This window comes from Athene noctua, chromosome 2, assembly GCF_965140245.1.
Source record: "Athene noctua chromosome 2, bAthNoc1.hap1.1, whole genome shotgun sequence".
Lineage (NCBI taxonomy): Eukaryota > Metazoa > Chordata > Aves > Strigiformes > Strigidae > Athene > Athene noctua.
Genome location: NC_134038.1, coordinates 93,062,219 through 93,079,425, shown reverse-complemented (window position 1 = coordinate 93,079,425; position 17,207 = coordinate 93,062,219). Strand labels below are relative to the sequence as shown.

Here is a 17,207-nt window from a genome sequence, read left to right as displayed (position 1 = left end):
TTGCCTTTCCCTGACCTTGGTGTAACAAGGTGTAGTTACCAAAGAAACAAAGAACTAAACAAAACAGCACTACTATTTAAATAGATTTGGTCTTTCCCCTTCCTCTCTCTTCCCAATGGGAAAACATTTTTCTACCTCAGATGAAAGTTCAAAATCATCACAGGTAAATATTTGAAAACTAATTATTTGGCAGTAAAATAATAATAATGCAGATCTGATTAAAAATGGTGTTGGTTTTCACCCTCAGAACTCCTGACAGTTTGGTATCCCAGTAATATGATGACTAGTATTGAGATGTGCAGTTGTCTACTTTAAATTATAATCAGTTGGTATACAGACTATTCAAAAACTGAGAATTTTAAAAACAGTGACAAATCTTACTCTGATCACTCACTTTCTCTGTTCTTATTAGTCTGGAAAGAGAAGATAAAGTTTTCTGTGATTTACAGAAGAAAATTAGTATGATTCAATGGAAACCCAACATTGTGTAAAATTGTTGATTTCTTTTATTTAAGCATTCACACCTATGACATATGGGAGGAAGTCACAGACACAAAAAGTTACTTTGTCAACAATTCAAATTTATGTGTTGCAAGAATAAAATGATATAAAGAACTAATTATAGTCTGCAATTCAGAAACTTGGCCTGATTTGGCAACCCGCGATTCCTTACTGTATCTGAAATGCTTATCACTCTTGTAAATGAGGCAAAACTGGGCTTCTGACAACATTTAAAATCTGTACCAAGGAATATTAATCTCACAAGAGGTTCTCACTAGGTTTCTTGCAATGAACAACTACAGCTGTTAGTCATCAGTCACCTGACTAGAAGGAAGTACATTAACTGAACTAAAAAGTGTCAAAAATGTTAAAATCCGTTTTTCCAATTTCCTAAAAATCAAAAGCAAGTCCTAACAAACCAAACAAATAATCACTACTTACTCTCACTAAAGCTTTTTTTTTAAAAAAAACTACATTACTGAATATCTGTATCTTCATAGGTTTTAAAAAGTAACTAATAATCAGACCAGTTCTTATAATTTAAAACAAGGTGATAAAACAAAAGTCAGATCCTCAGGTGTCTTAACACCAGTGCTATTTTCACTAATTTCAGTGATGTCATTTTACTTTGAGGAGGACCTTGTTTCAAAAAAAGTGATCATTAGTTACCCTAAGATGGTATACTAAGACATAAACAGATGGTACTTGTAAAGGAAGTCTTATATTCAAGCCTTATATCCTTGTATTTTCTTACGCTTACATACAACTGTAACTAGGAAAAGCCTCCAAAATACGGAAATGCTCTCAAAGAGGAAACCAAAAAACCAGAATCACTTAAAAATAAGGACCACGTTACTGTAACTTTGATATTAAGTTTCACATCAGCTTTTAGAAATAGAAGCCAAAAACTTACTGAAGAAAGACTCGAGTCTTCATGAATGCTTCCAAACAAATCTGGAGATGAAACATCAACTGAAAGACTAGGAATATTATTTTAAAAGTGAGTAGTATAGTCCTTTTGATTATCTGATACATGGTTGATTCAAATGAACTATTGGACAGAAGACTGGAATGTTGTTTCAAGCCCCCTCACAACAGGTAATAAAGCAGCTCACATTGCTCGGTTGTTTTTTTCTTTTTTTTTTTCATATGTCCACAAAGCCTGCAGGAGCTTTGTGGACAGACAGTACTATTCTAGTCACAGACCTCTCCTTCTTAAAGCATTTTAATTTTTTTAAATTTCTCTAGTTTGCCACAGATTCTGTTTTGTTTTCTCACCTATCCAGCCAACAGAGTCATGCAAACAGAAAAAAAAAAGTGGCATTAGGAACACAGTTAATTTGATTTTTTTTTTAATGCATACTGCAGGTATCAATCTATCTTTTCACAAAGAAATGACTGGTACTCTTGGAAACTCAGACTACTGTGACTTATTTTTTGGTTCATGACCAATTATCAAACAAACTTTCAAGAATTTAGCAAAAATACCAATTGAACCAGTTGAAATAGAAGGGAAGATAAGAAAGACAGGGGCTGTTTCTCCATGACTAAACATTACTTAGTAGTAAGGACAACTCATTTCATGTAAGGTCGTGTCAAAAACAACATACCTGCTTCTAGAGCACACAACTCATGTCACTGAATGAAATTATATAAGTAATACAATATTCATTATCTTCTACAATATTTATTACATGATGTCAGTTAACTGTTTGGCATAGAAAGTATCTGCTCTTAATTCAAAGCATCACAAACCAAAGGCAAAAGTATTCACAAGAAATATGAAATACCAGAGGGGATAAAATCACACCACCACTGAAATTTGTAACTTGCACCCACAATTTCAGAATACTACACCTAGGTCCTATTTCTTTTACTTACTGTGCCGTATCTATGTCACCATCAGGTTTGGTGCTCAGTTGTTCCAAACAGTCTATAAAGACCTAGGAAACAATAAAGCAAGATCTAAATTTTCTGCCAGAACTGAAAAAAAAAAAACCCTTAAATTCACTTTTACTACAGTCTAAGCAGAACAATCATTATTACCTTTCTTAAACCTTACATAAAGACAGTAACATTTTAGTTACACCTTTTGAATGCACATTTCCAATTCTATATGCATCACAGTTTACTTGTAGCAAAACACAGGAGATTTTAATCTTGCTAAGTGATTTTCATCATGCATGTCTAAAATTATGCAGTGATAATCTGCTGATTTGCAAAAAGGGCATTCTTAATAGTTTTCAGGTGTTCAATCTGAACAGCTGATCCTAAGTAAAGATCACAGAAGCATCACTAAAATCCATTTTTTGTTTTGGCTCATGATTTCTTATTTGAGAAGACTACAAAAATGGTTCAAAAGCCTAAAGCCTGCTATTATCTAACTTCAAATGAATTTAAAAAAAATATCAGATTTGTTACAAAGAATATTGGTTTCCGATACAAAAATGAAAAGCTAGATCTTCAGCTGATGAAAATCAGCATTGCTTCTTTTACTGCAGTATATTGCTGTTAGATGACATCAGCTCAGCAAGTGTTTCAATTGTCAGTAAAATCTTTAACAGTCACAATCAGTAAAATATTTGAATACGTCATTTACCCTCTGAGGATTTGATATCATTAGATTCAGCTAGCAAGCTCTACATACTTAAAGTCAAACGTTTCTCAGTATCCCAGAGCATATCAGAGGAATTACACCTTTTGGGATGTGGGCAGGGTACAAAGCACACATTTTTGTTGATCACTTGTGTTCACAATTTCATACTTAAAAGTGCTCGAGTCACCTGCATGATCCCAATGCTTAGCTGGCACACATCCTCCTGTGTTTTCTGCTGCTGGAAAACCTGAAGATGAAAGCATATTATGTCAGCAGAACAGCTTCACATGGCCTTATTCTCAAGGAAGGCCTGAGTAACCAATCCCTAAAGAGATGACACAATTATAGGTATAGCTGCTGGGAGACACAGTGTTTCCTCACGGATCGATTTAAATTTTTTCCCACCCTAAAAATGGAGAGAGACAACACAAGTCCCAGTAAACAGTCTGACAAGAGTGAGGAGATAACACACTAAGAGGAAAGAAGTCACGTGTACTAAGGTACATGTGATATGTATCATTGTTGGCTAATGGAATTGCAACAAAAGCTCCCAGGATATTCAGAGATCTTTGCACCCTTACATGAAGGATTCACCATGAACGGCAGATTCTTTTGAATAATGTTTATTAAGAAACTAGACAACCTAGCCATAACAATTAAAATAAGGGATGAAAGGGCAAAAATAATCCATACAGAGGGGGTTCGAGGGACTTTGGAAAACCGTAAAACTTTTAGATCACTGAAACCTGAAAGAAAACATCAGTATCACAATCAATCAGGGCCTCAGTGTACTATGTGGATGGGGACAATCAGGACATCTGATTTAGAATAAAGTTTACAGCAGGAAAAAGCTGAATCTAAGTTCTGTGAGTAGTTTGGATGCAACACTGAGTGAAGACTAACTCCTAGAATGGTCACCCCTTTTTCTTTTTTTTTTTTCATGTAAATAAAATCACATCTACTGCTGTCTGAAAATTGCTTTAGCAGCATTTTTTCAAAAGAACAGCTTGAGAGATTTAACTGTAGGTCCAATCTGACCCCCCTCGCCCCCAATTTGTTGTTCCCTAACAAAGAAAACACACAATTATAAAAGTTAGCAGCAGTGAAAAGGGAATACATGGAAAAAAATAAAGTTATATACCCTTGTATCATTCTTTGAAAGTTCTTGTTCTGAAACCCAATAGTAATTTACATAAAAAGAACGAAAATAAAATCATAATTAAAACTTACACTGGCCTCTCCTGGTTTGCAGTCCAGTACAGTTTTAAGAGATTGCAAGGAATGGATAATGCACTGTTCAAACTGGGATGGCTGAAAGGCAAATGACTTGTTAGCTTTAGATAACATCCATGCCATATGGTAAGCTCTTTACTGTCAAGTTATCCCAAATACGGAAAGAAAAAAAAATAAAAAAAAAAAAAATAAATCACAATTCATCTCTTACCAAGGGACCCTTTTGCAGTGATGTACATTTGTACTTAAGTTAGACACAATTATTACCACAGGCTAATATACATTTTTTAATCTGAATGAGACCCCCAAACAGTCTCCTCTGAAAGAGCCATGAATGATTTTTATAGTTTGTTTGTTGTAGCACATATTGACAACTACATTATAGATGCCTCTGACACCCTTCTTCCTCCGTTCCTTGAGCTAAGTTGTAATGGAATTTCAGCTGGGATATCTGATATTTCTGCATTTTATTTCAGCAGAAGGTTTCTAAAAAAACCGAGACAAACTGCTTTCACATGGAAGAAAAAAACCACCACTGGTTTGGGGGGGGGCCTTTTTTTACCTTCAGGTTTCCAAACCTGAAGTATGAATGTCTTCGTGCATGTATCAATTTCACTCTGAAAGTGCAAACGAGTTCACAGCATCAGAGTCGTTAGTCAGTTTTTCCTTGTCTTTCTCTACCCCCTCCTGTTAAATCATACTTTCTTTTTTTTTTTTTTTTTTTTTTTTTTTTTTAAATGAGACTGCCTGCTGGTATTGGGCAGAAAGCTGTTGTACAGGGCAACATGGAGCAGAGAGCTGTGACTGCTCTTGGGAAGAGGCACAGCATCCTCTTAGATTTGGGTCAAAGAGGTGGACAAAAGCAGCCTCTAAGCCATATAAACCTGCTTTTCATCCAGTAGACAGTCTATGGCACACCAACAACTTCAAGACTTAGGAGTAACTTTTATGTCTGTAAATGCTGGAGTGGAGGTGGACCATGAAAGTGATGCCTGCTTGCCAACGAGAAAATCATGAAGAAAGCCACTAAGACAATCTGTGTTTATTGTTTTTGGACCCATTTAAAAGAAAAAGAACAGCAGTAAAGTGCTGTTCTTGTTTTTTGTTTCCACATAATAAAACATGACACTTCAGGAGAAGAAAGCTGTTCAGATATGGTATTATTTGGATATTATGAAACTGAAGAAAGTTAATTCTATGTCTTACTGTATCTCTTACGTGGAATATAAACACTAAAGGGGTTATCAACCAATATTTCCTACAAACTTAAAATACAGTTTCTACTTTAAGCCTAAAACTTCCCCGAAGAGACTGCCTAGTCGTTGCTTGTACTGGCTAATTTTTGCTACAGTTTTTGCTGAAATATTATCACAATGAAGTCTACTCTACTGAATAAATAACCCTGCTATGACAAAGCATTGTCAACTGCTACCATTAAAATTTGTCATGTCTCAACTATGGCCTCAAAAGGTATCTAGGGAAGTGCTGTATACAGGGAATTCATTGGTGATTTCTAAACATAAAAAAGACTTAAGTGGTTTTTAAAACAAAGATGGGTTAGGATACAGCAAAAGCATAAAGAAACAAAGCTTTTGTGGAAGATCCTTCGTCCTTCCTCCATTTTACAGCTGAATAGAGTGAAAACCAGAAAAGTTAAGGGACTTGCCCAAGTCAGCAGCAACTGAAACCAAGACCAGAAGCTGTAGATCTGGTTATAATACTACAATTGCCCAACAACACTCCTTCCTACAATGTGTATATTGTGATTGCCTAATGCCCTCCTACTCAACTTCAAACACATATTTATAGAAGCAAATAAGAAAACCTAAAAAAGTCTGTGGAGCATTCTCTTAGATAATATACACAAAGTGCTCTCCCTCCCACAGGCCCTTTCTGCTTTCGCAGATTGTTTTTAAGTCACACCTACAATGCGCTTGCTGTTTTTTAGGCATTACTCATTACTGTTTATTTCCAGAAAGCATCTCACTAATTTATCTGAATTTGGTTTCAAGTCATTTGTTGTCTGCGTGTAGGCAATCTCCTGAATTAGTTGCTTTTCAGTTCAATTTCTCATTATAACATATAAGTGACCTATTTATTTAGCTACAAACCAATTCCATGGTAGTGTGCCTACTAAATTATGAAGCATTTTGATATGAACTGAACTTGTTGTGACTTGTCACTTCTTGTGAACTTGTGACCTCAAAAAATAATTTTTACTTCAGTACACCACCCCTAAAATATCAGAATGAAAGTTATTATTGTTTCTCAGCAAAATCATGCTAGAGGTCAGCAGTAATTATACTGATACATTTAAATAACCCCACTTAAGGCAGAAAGTCATGCTACATATCTTGATGTCCAATTCAATACATGGCACAAATCTGGAAAACTTATTTATGCCTTTTTTTTTCTTGTTTTACACCTTCGAAAATATTGTTGTCTAGTAGCACCATTATCACTTAAAGATACTTCAGACATAACAGTTTAAGAAGTATAAATAAAAGTGTTGGAAAAGGAAGAAAAAAATAACTTTGTGTTTGCTGATGGGATCTGTTAAGAGTGCTATAAATAAGTAACTACCCAAACAAAAAATTTAGTATTTTTTATCTTCCTATGTTTTCATATTTTGATAGAACTACAGACACCGGTATGCACACATATAGACACAGTCCAAAGTAATTAAATTTCTGGAGGATACAGAAAGCAGTTTCATTACATTTGCAAAAAAAAAAAAAAAAAAAAAAAAAATCCAGCAAAGAAAGTGCCTACAAGACAGCAAGTATACCCACCAAGGATGTCAACCCTTCATTGTCAACAACCCAGTCTTCCTTTTCAGCTAGCCTCTTTATATCTGTAAGACAGAGCAAGAGGGGGAAGGGATGAAGGGAGAAGGTATTCGTTTTCATTATTAAAAACTCCTTGAACTTGAAAAGATAAACCACAGACACTGGGACTGCAATGACTAGGCATACAAGCAAATAGTACTATAAGCTTCAAAGGTTTCAGCATTCTCAAATGACTAAGAATGGAACTCATACATGGTATGCTGGTGATACCACACAGAGAAGCATATCTGTGATACATGGCAAGAGTTGCATGAAGCACATCTTTTACTGGAAAGCTTAAAGCAATATTGTGAAGGCTTTGGGCTTGTTTTTATTTTGTAAATTTTTAATCACAACATAAAATACTGCATTTAAGGACCCAAGTCTCTAGTCTATTATACTCCAGATCTTAACTAAATACGAAAGAACAACTGTCTAACATTTTAGCAAAGACAGAAAGGACAGCACATAATTCATATTTAATAACTATAAAAGAGGCAGAGAGTCCCCACTCAGGGTCAAGGATCCAGGGTGCTAGACTTTCTTCAAAAATACATGAAGGTATATGCAAAAAGCACTCTCACGCTACCCAGAAGGTGACAACTTCTATAGGTTTACTGAAGCTAAGAGGAGCTAAGTCAGGATGTGAATCCAAAGGTCACGCACTGTAAACAATTCCTCTATGGATGCATGCATTCTGCACCACTGCTTTTTTTTTTTAAACTTAATTAACTTGTAAACAAAACAAAGATGAAATGTGTGTAGTTCATGGGGGCTTTAACACAGAGTTTCTCACCCACAAATTGCTCATCAGAACTGCCTGTACATCATGAAACTTCCTTTTAAATAAACAAAGATTTTGTTCAATTACTATTTCTCCCCAAAATCCAAGAAAAAAGGATAACTGATGCATGCTGGCTGAAAGGTATCTTCACTGTCTTGATGCTTTAATTATGTAAATTAAGAAGCTTGGTTATGGTGTCATACCCTGCAATTCTACATCTCATGGAGGTATAGGCTTAGAGTGGATAAAAAGTTATTAAGGGATTGTGCAGAATAATTACTGTGTTCATTTCCCTATTTAGTAAATCTCTTAATTCAACCAATATTTTTGTGAGGCTTTAGAGAGTACTGGTCAGAGTTTACATGTTTTTGTGGCTACTCACTTTTGCATTCTGTTCTCATACAAATACAAACGAAACAAAATTTCTTTCTCATATTTCACTGCTCACCAAATTCCAGTCAAATACATTATGTAAACCCCCTGGTCTAGTCTGGCATTCACACAATTTGGCTTTCGTGACCTTTATGACCAGTGATTGCATATGAGAGGGAAATAACACAGAATGCTTCTCAGGGCCAGCATGAGTATATGGTGTTTATCATAAGACAACAAGAAAACTCTGTGCGTGGGCAGATTTGTCCTATTTAAATAGCTGGAGTGCTCTATAAAAATTTTTTACTGATCTGAATGCCTTTACCAACTTGCAACATACAGCAAGAGGCGAGATTTATCTTTGTATCATCAGTCTACGCAGCTCATATTTTGGAGAGACCACAGAGGTGAAATTCAAGCCCAGGAGGAGCCTTTTTAACATCTAATCAATGTAAATGCATCTGAGATCCATTTACATAGCTGCATGAGAATATCCATTCACTGTTCTTTTGCTGGCTAGATGAAAGATACACACATTATCCAGCCAACGTCACATACTGACATCTTAAGGGATCTGATCTCTCTTGTTTCAAGAAAGAGAAGTATGAATAAAGATGTTGAGACCAAATAAAGAAACATTCACACATTGATTGGTAAAACTGCCTTTATAGAAATCTAAGGTAGACTACCACAAGAGTTTTTCCTCCACAGAACATATGTGGCCAGCAATCAGGACATAAGCAGCAGAAACTCTGGATCTGAACAAAGACCTGGGCTATCATTATGATGCAACAAGTACACAAAACTGTAAGAAAGCAGACTTTTTGGCTGAGAGCTTTATTATTAATCACATATTGGAGCTTTCTGGACTGCACTGGAGAAGCTAGATAGGTGAAAAGATCAGAGATTAGATAACAGTCAGGACATCTGAGTAATCATTCACAATTCCTAGAGGGCAGTCAATCCAACAGGACATCAAGTCGCAATTTAAAAAAAAATAATTTTTTTAACCTACCATTTAAAAAATTATAACTGATGTGCTATGTGAAGAAAAGCAAAAGAGACATTCTCATACTTTAAGTGAAATCTGAAATAGTAGTAATACTTTCCACTCCACATAGAGTCTTAAGAGTCAAGATAACCTATGTACTTGTATGGCCAGCTAGCCTGATATTAAGGCAGAGAAATAATGCTAACAGTGAAATGGGATTTAATTAAAAAAATTAAGAGCCAAGAATACAAGTCATATCAATAATGTATCAAATAAACCATAGAGACTTCATGATTTGTTGTCACCAAAAGTTTAAAAATTTGCTTAATATAGCCACCTGCTCTTGGCACACTTAAGGCTTAGGTTGAAACACTTAGCTTCATGTCAACCTACAAAATAATGATGAATCATATGTTAAAGATTAAAAAGTGATTAAACCGTAAGATTAAAAAAGTCCTTATTTTTTTAATATTGAGGGTAACCAGTCTTTTGGAAAAAAAACTCTAAGTGAATCAGTAGAACAATCTGCCCTGATTTTAAGAGACATTTATTTCTGAAAGATTTACTTCATTCACATTTAAGTTTCAGATTTGAATACAAGATGGTAAGATGAATGGTCTCTGATGTACAGTCACATTGGCTTTAGAGAATGTCTTATTGGCCTTGACATTCCAGACATTTATGGCAAAAGCTGTGTACACAACAGGAAGCCTGGGGATTATGATGTTAGTAATAGGCCTTGGAAAACACACAACTAAAGTAATTCTCAAAGAGCTATGGCTTATTATTTTTCTTGGGGTGATACACTGTTTATTTAATTCTTCACTTTATAGAAGAACTCAAAAAAGAAAAGAAATTATATTTTCGATATAGAAAAGCTGCATCATGAGATAAATCACTTGCATTGTAAAACTATCTCAGCCCAAAGGAAACAGATCTAAACCACTGTATTTATTAGACTAAGGGAAGACTCATAACACACATTTCTGTCAGAAAAGTGAAATACTTGAGTAACTCTTGTGAGACATTACAGAACTCAGAGAATTCCATTGCCACTACAATATCTGTAACAAACATGGTTATCTTCCAGAACATGGCTTGGCCTGATTAGAGGCAAAAAAAAAAAAAAAAGATAGCAAGCAAAAAGACCTGCAGCCTTCTATTACCTTCAGCTGTGTGTTGTAAGGTCACTATAATGCAACGTACACGAAGGTCCAAAATAAGGTCCTGGATGATCTGAAGCATATCATTTGGTATCTCAAGTGCAGTAAGAGACTCAGAACTAAGCCTGGAAAGAAAATGAAGTTAGACTGAAGTGTAAATCTGCAAGGTTTTTTAAGCTTATATAACTTCATTGGGTTTTAGACATTTTAGACTGAATTTTTTAGACATTTTCTATGTATGTGAACATGGTAGCTCCATCTGCAGTGTATCTTTGAAAACTGATCTTCTCATTCAGAGAACATTATTTACTTAATTCAGAAACTTGAAAATACAGATTTATTTTTCTGTAACATTACAATAATGTTATCACAACAACTTGTCAACTTTTCCTGCTGTCCTCTTGCACGTCCCCACTGCCTTTCTGCATTCATCCCTTATGAGCCAAAAATAATTCTTTTGGAGAAGTAGCTTTTTTTTTTTGCTCATTTTATGAGAATGCCTAGATCAAATCCTGGGTCCGCAACAGGATTTCTGAGCTACTGTTTAGCTGCATTGCAAGAGTAACAGCCATCAAGCTGCTATAAATGGTGATGTGCTGTGCATCAGATTGCCAAGAGTACACACATTTAAGGGGCCAAAATACAGCTACTGCATCACCTGCAGAGTGAAGAGTTAATTCATCCATTGTTTTGCTCACAACTCTGACCAGGCACAAATCATCAGCTAATACAACTGAGGATGGAAACATTCATTTCCATTTTTTCCTTTAGAGATAGTAACATGGCAGCTGCTTGCAAGGAATAGCATTTCAGCTTTAACTAAAAGGCTGCAATTGCACTCAGACTTTAGTTAGGCACACAAAGTGAGGTTTACTGCTTTTATTTAACTCCTGGATATTTAAGCAAGGACAATTCAAATGCAGTCACTGATCTTTGCCCTACTGCTAATACTGAGCAAAGCACAGGTACTAGAAAATGCCAAAGACCAGGAGTAGGAAGGCACAAGCAAATAAGTTTGAGTAGTAAGTGTAACATTTCCAGTCACCCATCTGTACGCTCCAGTTCCTTACCCCAGTGTTGGGCATAAACCATCAAAACCCCACCATTAACCAGACTGCTATCTGCTCAGCACAACTGCTGAATTAAATAGATTACATAAATCTGCATTATTTCGCCTATCCAGGAAACACAGGATGTAAATACCCATCTGTGAGAAGGTTAGGTGACTTTAGACTACACAGAAGTCCTGTACTTAAGAGTTGATTCCATTTCGAAGGAAGCACACAGCTGTAACATCCCTAAAATTGTATTTTTCCACATATAACTCACCCTAACAAATACATAACTTCTTAGCCTTACAGTAGGAAAAAAGTCTTGCTGATAATGGCTTCACTTTATTGCATAGGTCTAATTTATTCTCTGGAACCTATTCATACTGGGCAATGACAGAATGGAGTACAAGAGAAAGACCATGCAAACACCCTACTTTAAGCTGTGTGATAGATATAAACAAGCAGAAAAATTAAGATTGCACAGATGTAACGGCAACTACTGGTTATCTAATTTTGTAAGTTTTAGCATTCTTAAATACAAGCAGAAAACAGTTTATCATTTGTGAGATGACTGAAAAGAGTAAAATTCTATCATGTGCTTCATAGTGACTATGTTAGAAACTATAAAAATAACACTTAAGCTATTATATAACTTCTCAACAAATAAGGCTTTTATGCAATGTGCAGACTCTTCGTGAGAAGAGTCCACCATCACTGGTGTGAGTCACAAGAATTTATTAGACTGTCAAAGTGTGGGGACTCAAAAAGAAAGGTACTTGCATCACCTGCAAAAACTTCTGGCCTGGTCATAACTGGTCAGTACCCCATCAGGGTATGTTCAGTTCCTCTCCTCCAGACTGCCCCTTTTCTTCTCTACTTTTGACCACTTTGCATTAAAGTCTAGCTCATCACTTTACTGAAGTACCAGCACAGGCATCAGCAAGAACACAAGGTAGGGAAAAGAGTGGAAGGGAGAGAAAATTTCCCCAGCTGTCAGTTCAGTTCTTCATTACCAGGGCAGCGGCCAGAAAGCAAGAGGAGATTCTCCGAAAAAGAGTCTCCAGATATCCTGTAACCTCAGGCTGGATCATACTTTGGATGGCAGGACTCTGAAGCACAACCAACCTTTACAGAATCCGTTGGTTACATTTCCAAGCCAGTATTACAGATGTGCAAGTGTTAAATTCTAGAATTTTATAATTTGAGTGAAATTGGATTGCTTCCCATAAAAGGGCAACACTGGTGCCAAAGCCTGTTCTCTTACCCCTTTATATCTTTTCATCAAATGCCAAGTCAGTTTCTTAAATTGGAAGCTTTCCATAAAATTTAGCCAGATTAAGAAACTTCACATAGATTTTTTTTTTTTTTTTTTTCCTCTAAAAGGTTAAAGTACAGATAATGTAACTGACAACGGACTTCAGGAAAGTGTTAAGCAGGCTTGACCACAGGTATGTATCACTGCTAGCTCCATCTGGAGTAAGATTATCTACATGTGATTATACCCTTTTCTTTTCTTCCTCTGTGCTTTGCTTGCTACCTACTTTGAAAACTGCAGACAAAAAGTACAGTATCATATCCAGGTATTGCTCAAGTTTCAAAAAGATAATGACAATTCTCTCATCGTCCACAGACAAATGGAAGAAAATTCTGTATATTAATGAGACATTCTGTAATTAATAACATCCACATTAATAAATTTATAAAGAACCATAATTATAAGCAGAATGACATTCTAAACAGGAGTATCACCTTCCATAAAACAACTGTAAATTATGATTTGAGCATGCTATTTTCACCCAGTTTGTCAGAGACAGGAGGAAGACATGTAGCAAATGAAGCAGATAATTGCTTTCTACCCTGAAGATTCAAATCCTATTTCATCCATCGAGTCTCTGTGGTATGCCCAGCAAATATTTTATTCAAACTTTTTTATAAGATGCTATGGAAAAATACGAACACATCGTTATGTAATAAGGCTATATCATGAGACATTATTTAGTACACTTGCACACAGAATTCTAAATCTGCCACAAGTATTTTTTTTATAATCCTGTTTTTAAAAATGTTAACATTCTCACTACTCAGGGTATTTAATACAATAAACAAAACAATTTGTCTTAAAGCACACATATTCCAGGAATAGCGTAATTTTGTAGGTCCACAGATTCATTTACCTTACAGTCTGAATAACATGTGTTAGCCACTGGCCAGACAGTTCAGATTTCATCTCCCAGCCACCATACTGTCTTGATTCTCCTTCTCTGAGGCTGAATGGAAGCAAAGCTCCACGGATAAGTTTTACCAGAGAGTGCATCACTTCCTGAATCATTTTCTGCATCAGAAGAAGGAAAAGAAAAATCAAGCAAAAAGCTCTATCAATGTACTTAAACAGCAATATACCTGCTATACAAAACAGCTTGGAAGGTATGATTTACAGGTGGCTCGCCACAGTAGACAGTAAAGGACATGGAGGTATAAGGACACACAGATAGTTTAAGAAATCTGATTTTCAAGGTGGTGACACTAAAGTATCTTGCTATGAAGGACAACTGAAACAAAGTGAGGTTTTCCCCCCATAGCTTACCTTGAAATCATTTTGTCTTTGCCTAGCGTTTTTCTTTGACCTTTCCATTTGGCCAGATCTTTCAGCAGTCTTGCGAAAATGAGAAAATTGAAAAGTGTAAGTATCTCATAACCACTGTTAAAATAATTCTGAAAAAGGGGGTTTCAAAGTGAAGAAGTGAAAATCAATGAGTTTATGACGCAATTATAAAAACTCACAGCATCTCAATAAGCAAAGACTATATCTATATATATCAATACACTATTTACTGTAGGTCAGTGTGCTAATGTTTAATATTCTGAGGAAAAATGTGTATTTAAGACAAAGTGAGAGATAGGTTTAAGAGTAGCTCAAGGAATATGAACTTCACGAAGTCGAAGTTTTCTCATTGCACTGTTAGTGTGCATTAAAACATATACAGTCCAATTGTGCATCAAGTTTATATGAAGAAACTCTATTTTCTTAGCATGGAAGCTGCCCAGAGAAGGACATCAATGTGAAGTGGGAGACACTTCCTGAAATGAAAGCAATTTGGAATTGTAACATGTGAGGGGGAGGGTTGGGAGATTTTTGCTTATTTTTAGGAACAGCATTGTGTTGATGATGTTCTTTAAATAATTCAACTAACTGTAAAAGAGACTCTGCAAAATAATCAGCACCTTCATGTACAGTTCACTTTGAAAACCAAGGAATGTGAGTACACTTTGCATGAGACAGTTACAGTTGAAGAAAAACATGGTTTGACTAATAGTCTTCCTGTTTGTAGTTCTAGCTTTCCGTGGAGTCTGCTGAGAACATAGTGCAGTACTGAAAAAGTTAGTTCAGATACTGAGTTAAGTGCTGATGTAGAATTTTATAGTTAGAAAATCTCCTATTTTATGTATGTACAGCAACATCTACTGGACAGTAAGTGCAATAGCGTGACAAGAGTGTTCTCAAAGAATCAGTTTACTTTCAAATCACTAATTTGAAATGCTGTATTTTTCAAATTCCCTCTTTAGCATTTCAGATTTTTAAGGTAAAATAAATAATTTGAAGTGAGCAAAAATTGGAGAAAAATAGAACTGGTTAACAGTTTTGGAAAGTACATAGCTATAAAACTCTTGTACTTTAAAAGTCTGAATTATAAAGTTTCAGACAAGGAGAACAACACTTGAGTTACTGCTGCATATAATGCTCACTTCTTTCTTCTAATGCCTTAAAAAGAAGATAAGCTGTATTCTTTTAAACCTCAGGTAGCAATGTAAAATTCACACTGTTTGACAGCTGGATTAAAGAACAACAAAAAAATTTCACAGATCTTTGATATCTTTCTTTCTTTTTTTTTTTTTTCTTAGTGGTTTTGCTGAAGACCAATCTTCAACCTTTCCTGCACAGACAGACCAAAACTATCTTGTGGTAAGACCAACGGTTACTACTCACATATGCGACTTCACCTAGAGTGATTCAAAGAACTCAACTTTTCAAACTGTTAAAAATACCACGTAAATCTTTAACTGACAATATTTTAAGGCATATAGCTAACCTTTCAGAACTAAGAAGAACAATCCTCCAAAACCCCCTCAAAATCTACAACCTGAACAAGAGAAAATACAGCTTGAAATTCATATGTGGGGATTTTCCTTCCACATTTTTAAAATGTCCTGAAGACTTGAATAGCAAATTGACATGACCCTCTACACCATTTTCACAGGACTACTCTTAAAAAACTGTAGCAATCACCTTGCTTCCTGAATGAGAATGAATAGCAAGCAACATGGTAAAAGAAATTTCTTCATGGACAATTAAATTCTGTATGGTCTCCGACAGAAAAAAATATAAACATATAAAGTCTTGAATGTGATGTGGCAACAAATATTCTCAGGTGCTCTAGAAGTAGTCTTCTAGTTTATACCACCCCCTCCTCCCACTTGTCCTCACTTGATTGTGGCATGCAGAACACACAAAAGGAAATGAGGGCACTATTCCTCCTCTCCCCAAGAATTTGGGAGGCTTCCATAAAGCTCCCAAAGGAGCAGGAGAAATCAAATGTATGGGGATTAACTTCTCACAGAGCTCAGAATCTGGCCCAACAGAAGAGTAGATGTACTATAACAGGAAAACTACCTCCTCCTCCTGTTTTGTTTTGTTTTCTAAAAAAATACATGGAAACAACGTTTTGTTCAGACATGACATAAGTTCACTGCATTTTCCACTTGCAGTCATTTTCATGAGCAGAATTTCTCAACCTTGTTTACAGTTGAAGTCTCAGTTTCTCTAGAAATTGCTTTCTTTTTCATTGTACTCAGAAAAAACAATCACAGTAACTTAACAGGTGAATTTGTGAAGTCTACTTTCCAGTGATACTGTTGTCAAATATATTGTAATTTCCCTCATGAAATTATTTTTGTGAAAGTCAACAGTAGTAAGATTTATTCTTGATTCTACTTCCTTCACTGAACGTTATGAGTAAATGTCATATCTTTATTTTGATTTTATTATGTAAAATGAAGATCACAAATAGAATCTATTTCACTGTAGCTATAATGCCTGTATATTGTGTTCAACATAAAAAGAAAGGGCTATAGTACCTATTAGTATCATCATATGAAAACATTATATTGATTTAGACAGGGGCAATAAATAGAATGACCACTTGAGAAATTAATTCTTCTTAGAGAAAAGGAAAATGACAAGCTTACAAACTTCCTTTTTCCAAGGTTTTTGTTTTATTTTCTACTAAAGCTGCAAAGAATAGCAGGTATCTATGGCTGCAGATCTGCTTTAAGGATAACTTTTTAATGGAATACTGTAGCTGTGAAGACATAAGGATTTAAGCAGAGCAGGGCACTGTAAGCAGAGCAGGATAAAAACAATCTCAGCAAATGAAATGATAGAGCATCAGTTAAACAGAGAAGTTTTAGATGCACAAACTTTTAGGTTTGATATAGAAGGTAATCTGAATAATTTGCATGTCCAAAAGCTTGCTTATTTTCCACCTGCTCTGTATCATCCCAATTATCTCTACATCTCTTTACAGACCTTGTCCTCAGAGTTTTTTTAGGACCCACAATGAGTGAGTCCAAACTGCAGTCAGCAGGACTTTCCACTGATAGCTATGCAGATGAGGCTTTATAATCCGTTG

The 17,207-nt window shown here is 35.5% G+C and overlaps 1 protein-coding gene across 1 annotated transcript in view; it reads right to left on the bottom strand.

The window, feature by feature from the left end:
- The window catches only part of EXOC2 (exocyst complex component 2), a 131,254-nt gene that overhangs the window by 42,645 nt on the left and 71,402 nt on the right, over positions 1-17,207 (bottom strand). Inside the window, exons 14-21 of the mRNA XM_074899593.1 lie at positions 14,105-14,173; positions 13,695-13,852; positions 10,472-10,593; positions 7,123-7,184; positions 4,328-4,408; positions 3,285-3,344; positions 2,383-2,444; positions 1,415-1,481 (exon numbers count right to left, since the gene is read on the bottom strand). Coding sequence (XP_074755694.1) covers positions 1,415-1,481; positions 2,383-2,444; positions 3,285-3,344; positions 4,328-4,408; positions 7,123-7,184; positions 10,472-10,593; positions 13,695-13,852; positions 14,105-14,173 — 681 coding nt within the window. The remainder of the gene's footprint in view (positions 1-1,414; positions 1,482-2,382; positions 2,445-3,284; positions 3,345-4,327; positions 4,409-7,122; positions 7,185-10,471; positions 10,594-13,694; positions 13,853-14,104; positions 14,174-17,207) is intronic.